This window comes from Sycon ciliatum, chromosome 1, assembly GCF_964019385.1.
Source record: "Sycon ciliatum chromosome 1, ocSycCili1.1, whole genome shotgun sequence".
NCBI classification, from domain to species: Eukaryota; Metazoa; Porifera; class Calcarea; order Leucosolenida; family Sycettidae; genus Sycon; species Sycon ciliatum.
In genome coordinates this window covers 52,488,217-52,507,713 of record NC_088643.1, presented here as the reverse complement: position 1 = coordinate 52,507,713, position 19,497 = coordinate 52,488,217, and the positions used below count along the sequence as shown (strand labels likewise).

Below are 19,497 nucleotides of genomic sequence, written 5' to 3'. Positions count from 1 at the left end.
TCCTGAAACACCTCCAAGACAGCCTAGCATATCCGTTATCGCTGCTCTTTAACATCTCTCTGTCGTCTGGAATCTTTCCCTCCGCATGGAAATACGCATTAGTTGTTCCAATTTATAAGCGCAAAGGCTGCCGGTCGGATGCAACGAACTACAGACCCATCTCCCTACTGTGCTGTATTTCAAAGCTGTTTGAGCGCATTGTGTACGATCAGCTATATCGACACTTGTCCCCGTACTTGCATACCATGCAGTCTAGTTTCCGGCGAGGGGACTCCACAGCTCTGCACCTAGTCCACCTAATCCAAAACATCATGCAGTCCCGACATTTGAAAGAACATACTGGCATGTGCTTCTTTGACCTGGCGAAAGCCTTTGACACTGTTTGGCATAGAGGCCTGATTGCCAAGTTGGGTGCCTATGGCATTGGTGGCAACCTGCTTTGTTTCTTTGAAAGCTACCTAACTGACAGGTTACGGGCTGTACGCGTCGGCAACACCCTCTCGTCTCCCCAGGCAATTAATTCTGGTGTGCCACAGGGGTCAATCCTGGGGCCACTATTCTTTTTAGTCTACGTCAATGATCTACCGATGTCTGTCCCTAATGTTTCACTGTTCGCCGATGACACCACAGTTTCCGCTTCAAGCAGTTGCTAGTTAATGACCTCCAGAAAAAGATAAACTCCACCATTTCTTGGATATCATTCTTGATAGCATTTCGGAAGTTTGTCGCGAGACGTAGTTTGCCGTCTCGGATCAGGTCTGAAAACGCTACAACGTTCAAGGCGGCATCTGACAAACTGAGTGTGCCATGGATGTTCAATCCTCCAGCTGCACCATGGCATGGAGGCTTCTATGAGCGAATGGTTGGTACAGTGAAGAGTGCCTTGAAAAAGGTAATGGGAGCAGCGTTTCTGAAGGTCCAGGAGCTTGAGACCCTCTTGTGTGAGGTTGAAGCAGTGGTGAATAGTCGTCCGCTAACTTATGTGTCTGATAGCCTCTCTCTCTCTCTCTCTCTCTCTCTCTCTCTCTCTCTCTCTCTCTCTCTCTCTCTCTCTCTCTCTCTCTCTCTCTCTCTCTCTCTCTCTCTCTCTTCTCTCTCTCTCTCTCTCTCTCTCTCTCTCTCTCTCTCTCTCTCTCTCTCTCTCTCTCTCTCTCTCTCTCTCTCTCTCTCTCTCTCTCTCTCTCTCTCTCTCTCTCTCTCTCTCTCTCTCTCTCTCTCTCTCTCTCTCTCTCTCTCTCTCTCTCTCTCTCTCTCTCTCTCTCTCTCTCTCTCTCACTCACTCCTTTCTTCCCGGTTGCCGTGCTTGTGACTTTTTTTCCCCTGCCGCCGTACTCCTATTAGTTATCTAACTATCTTCTTCTCTGTTCTGTTTGTCCGCTTATTTTATATATTTTTCTTTTCTCTTATTATCAGTGGGACCATTGTAATTAGGTTTAGGCCTGTTTTGGAACTCCACTCTAAATAAAGCCAAACAACAACAACAACAACAACAACAACAAGAAGCAGCTACAGTCTCTGCACAAGGAAAGGAGAAAGGCAATACTGCACAGCAAGGAAGAAGTCAACGGTGAGACTGCGTAGAACACAGAGATAGGTTGGAGTGTTGTCTGGTCTAGCGTCTGCACCGGTTCGAAGCAGTAAGCCTGGGACCGTGTCATGTGTCATAGCCCACGTCGACGAGCTTGGAGCAGAAGTGTTGTTGTTGTTGTTGTTGTTGTTGTTGTTGCTGTAGAAGTGTATTAACGTCGCATCACAAACAGGCGATTTCGCCTCCTTTGATACATGTGGACGACAGAAGGAATGAGAGAGAGGGGGGGGGGAGCAGAAGTACGGAGAGAGTGGTGAGTAGTGATATTCCACCTTGGCCACCACCGCAGCAGCAGATGATGCGTTGTCATAGCACCGGGTCGCCTTGACTTGGGAGTTGTTGTATGACGGTGAGAAGCCCTTTGGTGGGGAGAATGTTGCAAAACCAGCAGTTCTCAAGTGGGAAATGCCTTCTCCCTTATTGACATTATATTCGTTGCAATGTTGTATCTCGACTCCGCCGTACGTCTGATGTTTGCTGCATGGTATACGCAAGATGCGCGGTGTGCGGTTTGCTATATACGCTGTCATGTCATGTTATATATGTGTATGCTTTTCTGATTTTATTTATTTATTTATTTCACCTTCCCGTGGCCAGGGAATATATAGGCCAATATGGAGGGAGGGGGGCGATAGCCAGCCATGGCAGTAAACAAAAACAAAGCAAACATAAATAAGTAAATAATACAAATTACTGGAGGCAGTAACCTACACAGGGCGAGGCAAAGAGAAACAAAATTTGGATTAAGAATTAGCAGTTATTAGAACACGAGCTTCATGTTGGCCTTGAAATCATTTAGGGAATAAGATGATTTTTCTGATAGAGGCAGGGCCAGCCAGAGAGAATAGGCAGCGAAAAACGAAGCGGATCTGTTATAAGCTGATGTTCGGGCATTAGGCAAAGTGCAGGGATTGCGTGTAGGACGCGTGGGAAGAAACCAGGTATATTTACGCAAGTGTGGCGGGGCTTTGTCAAGACGAATAGAATGAACAACAATACACAGTTTTCGATCAGCTTGACTAGAGATGGGGCAGGTGTTAAACATATCATACAGCTCGGCAGAAGGAAAGTATGTGATGGTTTGCGGAAAAGGACTTTCAGTATCCTCTTATTGTGGACTTCCAGGGTACTCATTAACGATTTACTTAGTAGGGATGACCATGCGATTGAGCAATAGAGAAAAATGGGGAGAATATAGCAATGATAAAAAAGGCGAATGCATTCATGCGGTAGGTGGGAGCAGTGAGACGCGAGGTAGCCAACAGCTTTACTGACTTTGCTACAGATATAGTCGACATGTCTACTAAACGATAAGTCTGAGTCAATGACCGAACAAATATGTTTGTGTTGCTTTACCACTGTGAGGTCTGTGAGGGATCCGGGAAGAGTGAATGCAGGGGTTGGCTCTGAGTTCGGCAGGAATAATATCTCAGTCTTGGCGACATTAGGTCTTAGCTGATGGACTTCGTTGATAACGCGCTGGACACTGTTTCGCAGCCTGTCTAGACTCTCATTGAACCGGAGCAGTGCAGTATCGTCAGCAAAATGGATATACGCTGTCTTTTGCATGCTATAAATAGCTGGTGATCTTAGTGTTAGTTATTATATTCGATCGGAGTTAAATATACCGTTAAAAGTCAATAGTTGTCTTCGTGCTGTGTGGTCGTTCGTTCCTGACAATTTAGAGAATCAGAGGGTTCATAACAACAAGAACGAAATGGTGCTTTTAGTGATATTTGCATACAAATCCCCATCAAGTAGGGCGAAGTCACCCAGTTTCGGTGGAAGTGGCGAGTTCGATTGGGAAAAAGGAGGAAGGGAGCGTCTCAGCTTCCTCGGACCAAGACAATTCGACTCAGCAACCCGAAGGCTACAACTGGTGAACACTTGATTATAAGGTATACTTTCCTGTTCAATATGATGGTAGGTAAACAACAGAGAGAACTTCGCACAACCAAAGGTTTGGAGGAAAAGAGCACCGAAAGAACTCCACTACCCACCTCAGCTAGCCAGAAGCCGCATGATTACAGATCAGGCCCTTGCGCAAGGAGAGCATTCTCAGTTTGCAATTCTGCCACAGAGCAGTGATTGGTGACACGGATGGTGTCTAGGTTTCCTGACAGGTGTTCCTGTGTGCTCTGAGCCGGTAAGCAGATCTACGGTATTAAATAATAATCACTCGAACAGGCGGCGAGGTGACACAAGTTTTAGGATGGCAATATACAGAATCAGATGAAGTGTCATGTTACGAAGGTTTTATTGAGGTGTCACGAACAAATACTAGAGAGAGAAAGTGGTGATGGACCAAGAAATAGCTGTGATGGAAATGTAATGCGAACAACAATGATAGGAACGATAAAAAATATGTAAAATGCATCGAACTAGCTTTCGCACAACGCTCATCAGGAAGCATTGTTGTACTAATTAACAAATTGCAACACAGACTACTATAAAGGATCAATACTCCAATAGTGATAAAATCCAATACACCACACCACCACATTGCGCTCTTGTAATAGTGATAAATAACACTTAAACAATGCCAAAAAAGTATCACAAGGGATTCTTGCAAGATACCATGTGCGTGAAAGGTAACAATCAAACAGGTAAAGCAGGTAAAAACAAAAACAAAACAAAAAACGCATTATTCAGCGCCGAATGTCATGATAATCAGACAATAAGCGAGTGGCGATACAAATTAAAGCAATGACCTCCCAGGGTTAGTGTTTATCTTCGGAGCCAAACCTCTGATCTCCACAGCCTCCCTCAATTTCCTGCTAGCTCTGTCGCCTTCTCGAGCGAGGACTGATACTGCTGTGAAGGCGCTATCTCGCAGTCTCAATCTCCTCCGCAAATGCTTGGGAGCTTGCACATCATTGTGCACGTGATGAAGGCAATTTGCGTTGGAATAATTATTGTAAAATGAGTTTGACTTTTGCAGTGTTAATGGAAGAGAGCGTGTTTATGAAACTGCAGGAAGCCCCCCCCCCACTTTTACTTAGAAAAGAAAAAGGACCAAGAAAATACTGTTTGAAGTTACGCTATTGTCCACTAACACCACCAGTTACTAATCAATCAGCTCATGCGATAACATTGCACTACACTGACCGACGGTACTAACGTCCTACGACAACTGCCCATCAGGTCTATTTTATTGTTGATTTTGGAATTGAAATGGAAACGCGGGACTACTTTAGTCTGAGTTTGACTCGTGCCCGGACTCGTGGGTCAGTTTTCTTTGATCGCGGCTATAGATCATAATAATAAATCCGTTGATCCCCGAGCTGCAGAGAGTGCTCAATGTGAGAGACAGAGCTTACTACATAGCAGACTCAGCGGAGGACGTTCAGGTTGGTTGTAACTCTGAGTTTCATGCCGTTAGGCAATCATCAGACAGCTGTTGTCTGATGATTGCCTAACGGCATGAAACTCAGAGTTACAACCGACCTGAACGTCCTCCACTGAGTCTGCTCTGATCATAATAATATTATAATTATTATAGAATGCCCAACCAAATCTGCTCTACAAATCCGAAATGATGCAGCCCTCTTCTGAAAGATAGAGTAGCCCTCCACCTCCCAGTAAACACCCGTGGCAATTACAATTGCAAATATGTTGTTCCGCTAACTCGGCGAACATCTGGCGACGGCCGACCATTGGTTTCCGCCGTGAAGCTTTGGAACACCCTGCTACAGGAACTCACGTCCACTCGTCGTCCAACCCCGTTTAAAAGATTGCTGAAAGTGTTTTTCTACGGTTAATATGGCCGAATAGCACCTCCCTCTGGCATAGGTCCTCATCTTCCTATTTCTCTCTGATTGTTAATTCGTTCGAACCTGACTTGTAATTACCGGTCCATATACTTCCTATTGACTGTTTTCTCAAGTGCAGCTTTATCGAGCCACACTTTTTATTCTATCGCCATCATAATTTTGGGCATCAATGCCCGTTTGGTTTGTGATGTAAAATAGAACTTCAAACAAACAAACAATGACTTACGTGGAGTAGATGTTTTCTTTAGAAATCATGGAGAGCCATGGATCATCATGGACGACAGAGACAGACGAAGAGGAGTTTTCTCGTTGTGCCTCAGGCTGTAGCGATAGCGTCTCCAAAAGATGGAGCGATAAGGAAGTAGACACTGATCCATTGATAAAGTTGGATCAGGATGAAGGAGCGGCTATGATTATGAACATGCCATGGAGCGCGTTCCAAAGAACTCCATTTGCCGAGTCCAGCCCAGGCCAGCAGGCTCGAAAAAGAATGGAATTACTGTGATTACTTATGGACTCATTAGATCTACCAAGTCCATAATCGCTTATCAGCTCTTAGTCTTAGCAGCGCACGCCCGCGGCGCAGCCCGACTTTCCTGGTGTGGCACGTACAGTACGAAAAACGCACTGTATGAAGATTTTGCGAGCATAATGCGAGAATACATGAAGGCACTATTCCATGATTTCGCGAGCAAAATCCGCCCGAACCTTATTACCGCGCCTTTGCCTGCTGAGTAATAATAATTCTGTACTTCTTGTATCTTTTCTGTTTCGTAGAAAATGACTTATGCTGCAAATACATGTATGCTGATAGCAATCTGCAACATAAGTAATCTATACCTCTATTTCCATTTTTCCGAAGCGGAATTCAAGCACTATCAGTGCTATTTTGAAGCTGAGAGTCGAGAGAAATACCTCAACTCTTCAGGTAGAAAACTGCACAGATTGGCAGATAGCCATGCATGTGAGTGCTGACTTAGCCTAAAACAGGAGATGCGTTCAGTGTGAATTATGGCAAGAAGCAAGCGAACGACACCTCAAAGAGTATGATTATCATGATGGCTACCCCCCCCCCCCTCCGGTACATTCACACACGCTATGCACACGCCAATCTCTATACTACTTTCAATCACAGCCTCTCAATATTAGCCCAGATTACCACTTCTCACCCACCTTCAGCTGATGGTCAGATTAATACAGCACACCATCACCCTGACACACATATCCTATCGAGAATGACTTGCCACATTTGCAACGTCTATCGTCCACGCACACCAACACCTATGGTTGAACTACACACCTACACCCATAACAATTTCCCCTTTCTCACCTGTATATATCCGCAGCACTAACATTGCATAACTCCAGAACCACTAACAGAGAGACATTCCCACCTGAACCTCAACATCGTATCTCATTACCATCAACTCCCTATTAACTCGTACCACCACCCAGATTCATGCATATTCACTGCAACCGTTGTTCAGAACCTCTCAATTTTGTTTCTGTTTCACCTTGTGAGTTTTAGTCTTTGCCATGGACAATAGCAACGCAAGCAGGATGAGCCAGTTTACCTTTGATCAACTCAGTCACAGTGGTGTAGCGTCAAACCCCTACGCTCACGACGCTTTAGTTCCACAAGACCAATCACGCGGCGCATCGACACCATTCTCCTACCTACAAAATTTGGCGGCAGCAAATCTTCAGCTTCAAGATCACCAGCACTATGACAACCTCTTTGATGGAGTACTTTTTCCCTCCTGGCCAGAAGTCTTTACGGGCATGGGTTCCAATGTGAACACACGACTCGTACATCATGATGCGTTTGTACCTTTGGGTGATAGTACGTTTACGGCAGCACCAGCGCCAGCAATAGCGTTACTGCCAAAACGACAGCATCTCCATCCGCCGAATAATCCTGGCTTACTTGATTTGCTACCAAGTCCACACGACCTCAGCCAGTCACTTCCACAGAGTAACGTATTCGGAAAGCAGCCGTCAATGAAAGAACCTGAAAACCCAGCGACAACATTCTTCTTCCACCAAGGTCAGACGGAACCGATCCTTCCGCATAACCTAATGCCGGATAACCAGCATACTTCCAACAGCTTCAGTGATGCAGCACTCTTTCCGTTCCCGCCACAAGTTTCTAAAGGCGTCAGCTCATTTGGAAATATAGGATTCCCTCATGATTTGTTTGCGCCTACTGGTGACACAAATGCGATGGTCGTGTCAAGGCAAGGACGACAATATATTCCAAGTTTACCGGAAATGCCACCAAGTCGTCGTCACGACCTCAGTGAGCCACTTCCACAGAGCACCTTACTTGGGCAGCAGCCGTCAATGAAAGAACCTGATTACTCAGCGACACCATTCTCCTTAAACTCAGGTCAGGCGGAACCACTCATTCAGCCTAACCTACTCAACAGCTTGAGTGATACAGCAATCTTTCCCTACCTGCCAAAAGTCTCTACCGCTATGCGCTCCGATGTAAATACAGGATTAAATCATGATGTGTTTGCAACATCGCGTGGTAGTGATGTGTTGCTATCACCATCACTAGCGAGAGGCCTACAACAGCAACAACAACATCACAAGCCACCACATATTCCCAGGCTGCAGGTAATGCCACAGCATCACCAGGACCTCAGCGTGCCACTACCACCGAGTAAGTTACTTGGACAGCAGCCGTCGACTTATGAACTTGAAAAAATTGCCAAACCCAAAATAGTCTGCCCGCAATGCAAAAGGAGTTTCTCTTGTCCGTCGCAGCTCAAAATACACTTGACAGTGCACACCGGCGAGAAGCCATATCCTTGCACAGAGTGTGGACGAGCCTTCACGCGGAAGCATAGTCTAAGTGTGCACGTCCGAAAACACACCGGGGAGAAGCCACATCATTGCGACAGATGCAACTCACGTTTTTCTCAGCTATCGACACTAACCAGACACAAGAGAACGCATACAGGTGATAAACCGTACAAGTGCACTATCCTGGGCTGTGAACAGGCATTCTCACAGTCCTCCAACCGCAACTGCCATGTGCCTAGCCACAAGGCCAATATGGAGAAGCAAACCAAACCTGCCAGTGGATGCAACTAAAGAGTGACTGCCCAATTGCCCTCCCATCACCAGGGAAAAACAACAAAGTCGGCAGGATCTAGGAGCAGCAAATAAGAAGATACCAGCGACAGAAGTTTCAGTTTACGGGAGATTATTTCCAATTATGGGCAGGGGCATGCTTTTCACACTGGGGCGCACTGTGCCGAATATGAGCAATAGAAGAATCTGATCACATGTGTGCGTGTGTACGTGTGCCTTCAGTACTACTATTTGGGTATGTACGTTTCGTACCCTCAACTCCCAAAATATGGTGCCACACCCAGACCGCCATACATACACGTGTACTCGTACTTGCTTAAAAATGCATTTGCCGGTGCAGACATCCCTCCACCCTCCGCGATCAAAAACCATCACTTCTTTGATTTATATGATACAAAATAGCATAAAGTTTTGGCTTGTTTTGATACAATGTCAGCTGGTTCGTTTGTGGGTTTTCTCTTTTGCTGTGGTTCCTTTTGCTACATGTGACTGTTGTCCATGTGGAGCGTGGTGTTCGTTTGTTCCGTGTCCTGATTTTTTAGAATGTCATCAAGGGGGCAGGTGATGTAGAACGATGTGTTGTTTTTCTGCATGATGACATTCCCCAAACTGTCTATTGCCTCGCATAGATGCGTTATATGAGCATTCGTGATTTTTGAGTTTTCAGTTTTGTCTTTTTCAGTCTTTTTGTTCCTTCCAGTGGAGTTGTTGTCCCTGGTTTCCCGTCATGTCCTTCGTTCAAATACGTTAATGCAAACAACCGATTGCTTGTCTCCTGTGTCCTGCGCCCCTGGGTACGAATGGCCGTGATACCGTTACAATATGTATCGGTACTCTACGAAGTACTGCATGTCGAAATAGCAATGGGGATGCGGCAGTGCGAATATCAGACGGATTTTATCTGACTTCAGCCAAATAAGAAAGATAAAACAGACCGTAGCGTGAATGAAAAACGCAGGGTAGAACTAAGCTATTGGGGGAGTGAATGCAATCCCGACATTGTAAGGTATTAGGTACTGAAGAGCGGAGTACAAAGAGGTCGCAAAAAAGGACACCATCGACATTGGTAGCGGTTCCAAATCTCCCGATCAGCCAGAAGATCTCCCGATTTTTGATGTTTTTGAAACCTCTCCCGATCTCCCGCCTAACAACAAAAACCTCCGTTTTCTTTGCTACCAATTTTTCGTCAGCTTCATAAACCTCAAACAAAGACACCAGCATAGGGTGAATATCAAGAAAAAACACGCACACATGCACTAGAGGCAGCTCTGGTGCTGCCATCAAATTACTATCACCCGGAGGCGTAAACACATCTTGATGTACGAGTTCTGTATTTACAATCGAGTCAATGCCGGTAGAGACTTGTGGCAAGGACGGAAAGGGTGGTGTGTCATGCAGGCTGCTAGTATCCCGGGTGATCCCGCACCAAGTAGTTAGGCTGAAGGATTGGTGCTAGGCCCCAGCGGACATTGCTAACATTATATCTGGCATATTTAGCACATTCTGGAAACTAGCATTACGCTAGCATAATCCCGTACGTTTTGGAGAAAACTAACTAAGGCCACGCCGTTTTTTTCTATGTTTCGCGTCACCTTATTCGATGAAATCAATGAGGGAGGGCGAAAAAAATAAAAATACAGCCATCCAAAAAAAACAGTGTACGTGCATTGCATGCATTTGTGTACAGTGAAGCGACGCGGCACTGTTCATGTACATTGTACTTGAATACATGAGTGTATCCCCTATGCCATGCTTGTGGTCCAAACACAGGCGGCATGATGATTGTGTGACTTGCGGCCCAGCTTATTACACACATGTACATGTACATGTGTGTGAGCCGAGTACAATCATGCGATAAATAGAACAAATAATTGATGCCAACATAATAGTTACGTATAACAATCATGTTCGGGGTTTTTTCTTCCAGCTACCACGCCTTTGCCTGCTGAGTAATAATAATTCTGTGGATCTTGTATATTCAGAATTCAAGCATTATCAGTGCTTTTTTGGAGCAGAATGCGAGTATATTGAAAAGCAGAATCCATCAAATTCTCCAGCATTATCTGCCGGGACCTAATTGGTGCATTCAGTCGTACTTCGGAGGTAGGAGAATGGTGTCCGTGCACAGTGTGATTGGTCTTCGGTTGAACCCAGGGAGTCGTAAAATACCGGGAGGCCACACGAGATGCACAACCGCGTCGGATGATTGACTCAGCTCGGGCACGAGTGCTGAGGGAAAAATATAGAATCCCCATGAGGTCAAAGCGGCGCAGGTCATGCGTTCGCTGTTTGGTCCCAAAAATCAAAAAAATACCCAAGGAATCGTCCGAGTGTCAGCAGTTTATTTGGTGATTCTAAGTTTGTGCCTTGACGGGGTAAAGGATGATGGAGCTTGACAGAGATGCCTGCCAAAGTGATGAGTCCACCGTGGAAGATGTAGATGACGCCACGTATCCACTTGGTGACCTGAGTTGCGGAGATGTTCAGCTGTGGACTACTGGTGAGATTCTCTCGTCTGCATTTTTTGGTCTCGTCTTGGCCTTGTGAACACGAATGTATAATCTGTAGCATACTAAGCGCCCCAAACTCACCCGAAAAATGGGAGTCTGCCCACAGTGCATTGTGTGTTCACTATGACATGTGACAGTGTTGAAACTGTGACAGGATATTATTTTATTCATGTCCTGAAAATTACGTGTGTACCTAGTATGTAAATTGTTGACATTATATGTAAACCTCCGCCCTCAACCCTTGCTTTGCCTATGTGCAGATCCATGTAAGAGTGGCAGTGCCACCATGGTGTACAGGCCTATGGAAGGTGAAATAATCCATGGAATTTGCGAACTGCTGACAATGAGACAGGCGGGTGTTACTGAGGCGATGGAGTCATTCCTGCATGTTATCAGGACACAGTTACACAAGGCATCAGGTTTTGGAAATCTGCTACGCCAGGAAGTGTGCCAGCTGAAGGCATGCAATGGTGCTGGCATTTCGCAAGCATGGCAACAAGTGCTCTCCAGCATCTCAACAGCTTTTCCCAAAGTGAAGCTCTGTATAAGACACAATATGACACAGCTAAAAACAACTGAAGCAGTGACATGTGAATGTTGCACGAGCATGCGTGTGTGTGTGTGTATGTGTGTGTGTGTGTGTGTGTGTGTGTGTGTGTATATGTGTGCGGCTGTGCCAAAGCCTACAGTCCATTCATAAAAAAATGGGTCCTGGCTCTGGCGAGCTCCCGTATTTGGCGATTTTTCGTGATTTCATCGTACACAGTGCAGTGCTGCGAACTTTGAAATTTGAAAAAGGGTCCAAAAAGGGTGCCTGAACTGGGGTTCGAACCGCAGAATGCACTGTTGCAGGCGGGGTCAAACGGCCTGGATTTTGATGGTTTTTCCCAATTCAGTGCTTTTGGGGCAAAACCTGGCCGAAATCCTATTCTTGCTATGGCTTGCTTTTTGGACAAAAAAACTTCAGAAACATAATTGGAAGAGGATTCCATATGGGATTGCAGAAAAAAATTCTAAAAAAACTCAACGTTTGACCCATTTATGGCCAAAAGCTAGAAGTTCATTTTTTTCTGAATGGACTGTAGAGTGTTCATTTGCGGCTGTGGCAGGGACTTCCGTCGGCCCAATGATCTCACTCGCCACAGGAAATACTGCAACTCCTGATGCTATTGTTAGGTTCACGATTTCACATATGCACGCACTCGCACACTCGTACGCACTCGCACCCTCGAACTCACCTTTACAGGCGCGCACTCACTTTTACTCTCGTCTCACCTTTTCGGGCGCGCACTCACTTTCACTCTCGTACTCACCTTTACAGGCGCGCACTCACTTTCACTCTCGTACTCACCTTTACAGGCGCGAACTCACCTTTCCGGGCGCGCACTCACTTTCACTCTCGTACTCACCTTTTCGGGCGCGCACTCACTTCCACTCTCGTACTCACCTTTTCAGGCGCGGACTTACCTTTACTCTCGTACTCACCTTTACAGGCGCGAACTCACCTTTTAGGCCGTCATCACACTACGTTTTCCGACTCCCGTTCACGTCTACGTCTACGTTCAAAATCCAAAACGGGTGGTCGTGTCATCACACAGGCGCATTTCTCGCCGCGTATACTTGGTCACGTTTTGCGGAAGAGTGCAAAAGTAGTAGGAAGAGCCCATGTATGGAGTCTCCTTGTTGCAACAAAACAAGTGCAAATGAGGATATTTTGGAAAATACCTCCAGCTCTTTTCTTTGAGTTAGTGCAAAAGTAGTAGCAAGAGCCCATATAGGGAGTCTCCTTGTTGCAAGAAAACAAGTGCAAATAAGGATATTTTTCTTGTAGAAAATACCTCCAGGTCTTTTCTTTGAGTTTGAGCATCGCCCAGCACAAGTGTTCTGATTTATTACCTTGTGTTTTGATGCAGTATGCCACTTCTTTGAATTCAGAATGGGTGTTGACAGGAGGAAGTGGATGTTGGCAAAGTTGAAATTCAAAATTCGTACCCCTGCATTCAGGGCAAGCTCCCTCGCTGAAGCCTTTTGGCCAAGAGAAAGTGAATCTGTGGCCTGGGAAATTCCTAAGTTAATTTCAGTTCGCCGCCGCCGTCGCCGTTCTCGTGCCAGAAACCTTCTTTGGGAGCTCCTGCATCCCAAAATAGTGGACAACGTAACTGCCAACCGACGATTCTGGTCCACCAATGTCGGATGCCCAGGATTCTTTGAGAAAAGGGTGAAGGGACGATGGCTGGAAGTCATGCAAGCGTTGCAGAAGGCAGGGAAGCAGGATGACGCAGAGGACTACTTGGATAGGCAGTATGTTAAAACATTCCGTGTCAGCAAACCTCTGTTTGATGCAATTTACACCGACACACATGCTCTCTGGGAGAAGTCGGATACTGCATTCCGTTGCGCCGTGAGCTCGGAGAAGAGGCTTGCCATGTTATTGTATTGGCTGGCTCACGCTACCACGCAGGACGAGCTTGCGAATCTCTTTGGCGTGGGACAGTCGACTGTGCATGGGATTCTGCACGACGGTGTAGACACGTTGGCTGTCCACCTTGGCAAGAAGTCAATTGTTTTTCCGAAAGGAGAAGATCTGAAGCGGGTCATTAGCGGCTTCAAGCGCATCTGCAAGCTACCAATGTGCGCTGGCGCCATTGACGGCACGTTTATGAAAATAATAAAGCCATCAGTATGGGGGGACTCATACTGGTGCTACAAGTCGTATCCCGCAATTATTATTCTTGCTGTCGTGGATGCCGATGGCATATTCACGTATGTGGATGTTGGCCGAGCAGGCTCGCTCGGCGATGCGTATACCTTCAATAACAGCAGTTTGAAAAGGAAGTTACAGACTCGATCGTGGTTGCAATCCACAACGAAACTGATTTCTGGCCACCGTATCAAGCCCTATTTACTGGCAGACTCTGCATTTGGAGCTTCGGAACACGTTGTCAAGGCGTATAAGCACCCACCCCAGCCTGGACAGCAAGCCACCTTCAACTCTGCTGTCAACAAAGGTCGCAAGGTGGTCGAGCAAGCATTTGGTAGACTTAAGGGTCGTTTTGCTGTCCTAACAAGAAGCTTTGTGAGGGACCCAGAGTTTGCTGCCCGCGTAGCTTTGCTGTGCAGTGCTTTGCACAATATGTGCACTCGTGGCAATGTTGAGTTCTTCGATTCTTGGTTGCCAGATCGTGCTGAGTACACGGGAGATGGTGAACAGGCAGCGGACGCCAACAATGGAGCAGGAGGAAGTGCTGAAGTTGTTCGGAAGGCGCTGACAACGTACATCCACATGCTGCGCTAGGTGTTAGATCGGCAACTCTAAATATTCAAGACCTCTTCTGCTTTCTGCTTTCCCTTTTTTCTTCTTCTTTTTTACCAGGCGTGGGCCATCCCCTGGACTATCAAAATGGGTGCCTTATTATTTTTCTTTTTTTTCTTTTTCTGTTTATTCTTTTTACCAGGCGTGGGCCATCCCCTGGACTATCAAAATGGGTGCCTTATTATTTTTCTTTTTTTTCTTTTTCTGTTTATTCTTTTTACCAGGCGTGGGCCATCCCCTGGACTATCAAAATGGGTGCCTTATTATTTTTCTTCTTCTGTTTATTCTTTTTACCAGGCGTGGGCCATCCCCTGGACTATCAAAATGGGTGCCTTATTATTTTTCTTTTTTTCTTTTTCTGTTTATTCTTTTTACCAGGCGTGGGCCATCCCCTGGACTATCAAAATGGGTGCCTTATTATTTTCTGTTTTTTACCTTGTTTTTTACACTTCTTTGTGCGAGTTTCGTATCAGAAAAAAATCCTGCAACAAAAGTAAGAACTTAGTAGCTTTCACAGTAAATAGTCCTCGCCGTTACATCTTATGTTGCACAGACCAACCATTGAATACAATTGAGCACTGACCTAGTTTGCATCTTTTATATCAATGGTATTTTTCCTAGTTGTCATCTACACACCCTCACCATTTCTGGCATAAGAACGGACATTCATACTTCATGATGGTGGGAAGTATTGATTTTCTTGCTTTGTGACAGTCGAGAACGTAAATTTCCTCATCTTGCCTACATTCACGGAAATAAATATTGCACAATTAATATGCGTTTGAAGAATACCAAAACAGCAGACTGCATTTTAGGGAAACGGAACAAAGAAACAAACAATGAAATATGAAATATAATACAAAAGCACAATGGACTTAGAGGTCAGGCCGGATCCTTAGAATTAAAAAACAAACAAAACAAAAACTAGTTGTTTTGATCACTGTGAAACAAATTGTATTGAAATTCCATTTCCTGGCGTCGTAAGCGAGATTCTCTCTCCATCCTCTCGGTCTCCCTCTCGTTCCTTTCTCGCTCCATTCTTAGCTCATGGCGTTCACGCCGTCGCTCCCTCTCCTCTTCCCAGTCTTGCCTTCGTTGTTCAAGATCATGTTGCCACTGGCGCTGCTCACGAACCCGCCGCTCTTCAAACTCCAGTTCTCGCAGCCTGGTGTTCTGCTCGATTTCTGTCAGTCGAACTTGTACATCTGTTACAGATGACACATAATCCGTCTGAGCCCTCCTTCTCCTGGCTCCTCTGCCCACGTCCCCTTCCTTCTGGGCCAGCGCTTCCACCTGTGGAGCCACAACAGGAGTTGGTGCACGACTGGTATCAGTTATCGGGTTTGGCGCCGGGTGCCGCAACGCTTCAGGTACAGGTAAGTCTAGTTGAGTCAAGTCAGCTTGGCCAAAGTCGGCTTGCGTCTCACTAACTTCTGGATATGCTTCATCTAAATATGAGGCATATTCATCGTCCACTTCAGTGGTATCGGTTGACCTGCTGGTGGTCGCGCGTGGTGCTGTCAGCAAAGGTGCAGAGTCGTCTAGGTGGTCCGACATGGACCGACCTAGGCGCGCAGACCTTGATGACTGTGCACTGCCTGGTACTGGCGAGGAAACACCTGCTGACGATGTGCTGCTTGCCACTGATGACCGGGCCACCCTTGATGCACTTGGCCCGGGCAATGTTCGCGGAGGCATAGATGTACTTGACGCGGTCAAGGTTTGGGGAGGCATAGATGCACTTGGTGCGGGCAATGTTCGCGGAGGCATTGATGGACTTGACGCGGTCAAGGGTCGGGGAGGCATAGATGCACCTGATGCCGCCGTGTACTGCGTCTGGGTGCCGAGAACAATGGTATCATCATCGGAGGATACAGTGTCCAAGGACATCCCTCCAGCTCCTAGGTTGGGGTTTGTAAGGAATAGCTGGTTCCAAACCGCAAAATTGGCCCACTTTCCCACGGCAGCCTGGATACAAACATGAAAAAGAAGAAGTAGAAAAGAGAAATATGTTACCCAATGCGTTATAATACATTTACACAGAATGCGTGCCCCAAATGAAAGCATTCTATCACCCCTTGCAGAGAATGCATCACCCAAATGGCTACCCATGCCCATTTCAGGTTCTGGTTGTACCACATATGCACTCATTTCAGGTGCACATTTGGCAACATATGCACTCGGTCCCCCTTTTGGCTTCCCTTGTCCTTTCCCGGTCCCGCCTGGGTATTCTAACGGTTGAACCCAGGGCACTCTTCTGGTCCACATTTGGCTACGCATGGACTTTTTCGGCCCTGTGAAGCCTCAAACTTCAAGAAATTAGAGACAAGTAGGGTTCTCTCTTTCTTCCTCTCCTCTATCTAGAAGGAAAACTACAGTGCTTTGTGGTCGAGTGTGCAAACACATACCAAGCACAAGATCACACACACCGAAATAACTGAAACAAGGGATTTTTACATAATGCATTTCCAATGAAACACCCGCCGTGGCCCGTGGGAACAAGACACAACAACTAATGATAACAAGGAGGGGCAAACTCTATTACAATATCAACATCATTCCTCCTGCTGGTGAAAAAGCAATATTGATTGGCGAGAGAAACATCGTGAAATTACCTCAAGATCTCCGGGATCTACTACAGCGTTTCCAGATTGCTGGAGAATCCGGACCTTGGCGTAGGCTTGCTTGGCCTTTTTCTTCATATTGTCCAGCTTGTTCTTGCACTGGTCAACAGTGACTTCCGGCAACCCTCTCTGCACAGAAAATGCCGTCATCTTGGCTGCTGCCTGGCGATGTTTGTCCAATAGAGTTAGCATCTGCCCTTGTGCAGCTGACAACACATCATGCCACACTTGGATGAAATGGGCTTCTTGTTCATCAGAGAACACTCGGAGAGGCATGGCGGAATCGTTGGAGAAATAATTTGAAAATGCAAACGCACGTACAAGGTTGCTTTGAAAAAGACAGGGAAAGCTACGCCCGTTCATCCGTTTTAGTACAAAAACCAGGTATACCCCCCCTCTCCTACCACGTCTACGTTTCCCGTTTCCTCTCCTCCCGTTTTCAGTCCGTATATGGATCATCATGGCAACCGACCAAAACCTCCTTACGTGGACGTAGACGCAGCGCTTTGTACCATGGTGTGATGACAGCCTTAGGGCGCGCACTCACATTCACTCGACGTACTCACCTTCACAGCCTCGTACTCACCCTGGTTGCTTTTCCTAATCTTTTCTTTCTTTGGCCTGGGTAGCTGGACTCGCGCTTTAGCTACCCAGGCCCTAGATAAGCTCTTGCTGGAGCATTTGCTCTCCCCCTTCTAGCCCTGTCTAGCCTTGTCGTGCTCGCCTTGCTTGGTCTTTCTTACCTTATCCTATCCCGAACCTTTGAGATTCCTTGTCGTGTCGACTTGCTCCGATCGTTTAAGTGTGACTGTACCAGTCCTAACACTATCATTGCACGGAGCAATGGGCATCCAAAGGTCCAAAGGTGTATGTGTGTTGTGCATTGGTGGTCGATTCACATGGCTTTGCCAGTTGTGTGGATTATACAGTTATCTGATGCAAGTCCTGATCTCTCTCATTCAGATCTTGTTCGCTATCGTTGCTATAAGAGAAAATCTGTGGGTGCACATCCAGTGCATTTGCAGACTAGCGTTCTTCTCTTGCGACGGGCGTATGCATGGTGTGTGTGTGCGTGCGTGTGTGTGTATGCTTCTGTGATAAGTGGATCAAGCAGTATACAGGGTATTTACGGGTATTCGCCTTGAGTGCATTTGCCGATAGTGTGACTTTCGTCGCAGAGAACTTTGCTAAGTCGGTCAGGCGACTCGGCCTTACGTTTCCTGAAGGCAATGTGTTCAGAACACAGTTACTTCAAGTATGAACAGCTATGAACAGTTAAGAAATGACAAATATTGTGTGTAGTTCATGGACCATAATGTGAAACACTTTGAATGCAGAAGAATGAGGATAGTGGCATCAAATGCTGCATAGATTCTGTTTGATATGCTACATTTTTTCCCTTCCATGAAAAGGTGAGTGCATCATCGATCTTCATCTCGAAACTTCACACAAACCGAGAATGGAACTTGGACAACATGAAGGGGCCATGGGCATGGTGTGTTTAGTGTAGAACTATTCCGAAAACAGGGTGTCATTCGCACTTACTCAATTCAAATTTGAGTACATTTCGTGACTAACTTACCTTGACATTCCCTCGTCTCCAAAGCAGTGAACTTCCCAAAAAAAATTAAAAGCCTCGGCTCAACCTAAGGTAATTCGTAGTTCGTATCAGAAACAACCAGCTTTCGCTCTGGAGATCCAGAATAGGTCTCGAAGCATAGCAAAAACAATTGAGAAAAAGAAGATGACGACGACGTTTCAATCACGCATCAAATTTCGCGGGTCGAGTGCAGCAATCCTCGGATCGTGAAATGTGTGGCGTGTCGCCTCCCGGTATATTACGACTCCCTGGTTGAACCAATCTATTATGAGTGTAGGTACCTGCCGCTTCATTACTCTGACTGAGTTGATCCAAGGCAAACTATGATAGCTCATCCTGAGTGCATGGCTATTGTCCATGGCCAAGAATTGGTACACAAGTCGAAACATAAAGAAATATTCGAAATTCTGACCAGCAATTGTAGTGAATACGCAGGATTCTCGGTGATGTATAGAGTTTTTTTTTAAATGGTTTAAAAGTAGATGATGGTGATGAGATTCAGTGGCAAGATGCAGGTGAGAATATTTCTCAGGTAGTGGTGCTGAAGTTGTGGGTGGTAAGTGTTGAGGATCGATGCAGGTGAGAAAACGTAAATGGTCAGATTGCAGACTGGCAATAGGTGTTGGTGTGCGTGGAAGGTAGAATTGGCAAAAGTGACAAGTCATGGTCAATAGGGTAAGAGTCTCAGGTTGATGCCGTGCTGTTTCCACATGCAAGAGCTGCATTGTAAATGCAGGACTCGCACATCATGATGTGTTTGCGCCTTTGAGTTACAGTAATGTGATATCAGCACCAGAGCCAGCAATGGTCTTACACCGAGGAAGACAACATATCCAGTCGCCACATATTTCCAGGTTACTTGCCATACCACCAAGACAACAAGTACAAGTGGCGAGTACAAAGTTGCGAAAGTTCGTGCGAAGTTACTCGATCACTTCATGATGTAGAACAAAGGTTTGCACGCATTATATTATCATTTCCTTTACT

At 46.1% G+C, this 19,497-nt stretch overlaps 2 protein-coding genes across 2 annotated transcripts; both read left to right on the top strand.

The window, feature by feature from the left end:
* The first annotated feature begins 6,845 nt into the window (after positions 1-6,845).
* LOC135830981 (zinc finger protein 362-like) lies at positions 6,846-9,201 on the top strand. The gene has a single exon (XM_065343225.1). The coding sequence runs from the start codon at positions 6,898-6,900 to the stop codon at positions 8,461-8,463; it is 1,566 nt and encodes a 521-aa protein (XP_065199297.1). The 5' UTR covers positions 6,846-6,897; the 3' UTR covers positions 8,464-9,201.
* Positions 9,202-13,215: 4,014 nt separating this feature from the next.
* LOC135805424 (uncharacterized) lies at positions 13,216-14,268 on the top strand. The gene has a single exon (XM_065319457.1). The coding sequence runs from the start codon at positions 13,216-13,218 to the stop codon at positions 14,266-14,268; it is 1,053 nt and encodes a 350-aa protein (XP_065175529.1).
* The last annotated feature ends 5,229 nt before the right edge of the window (positions 14,269-19,497 follow it).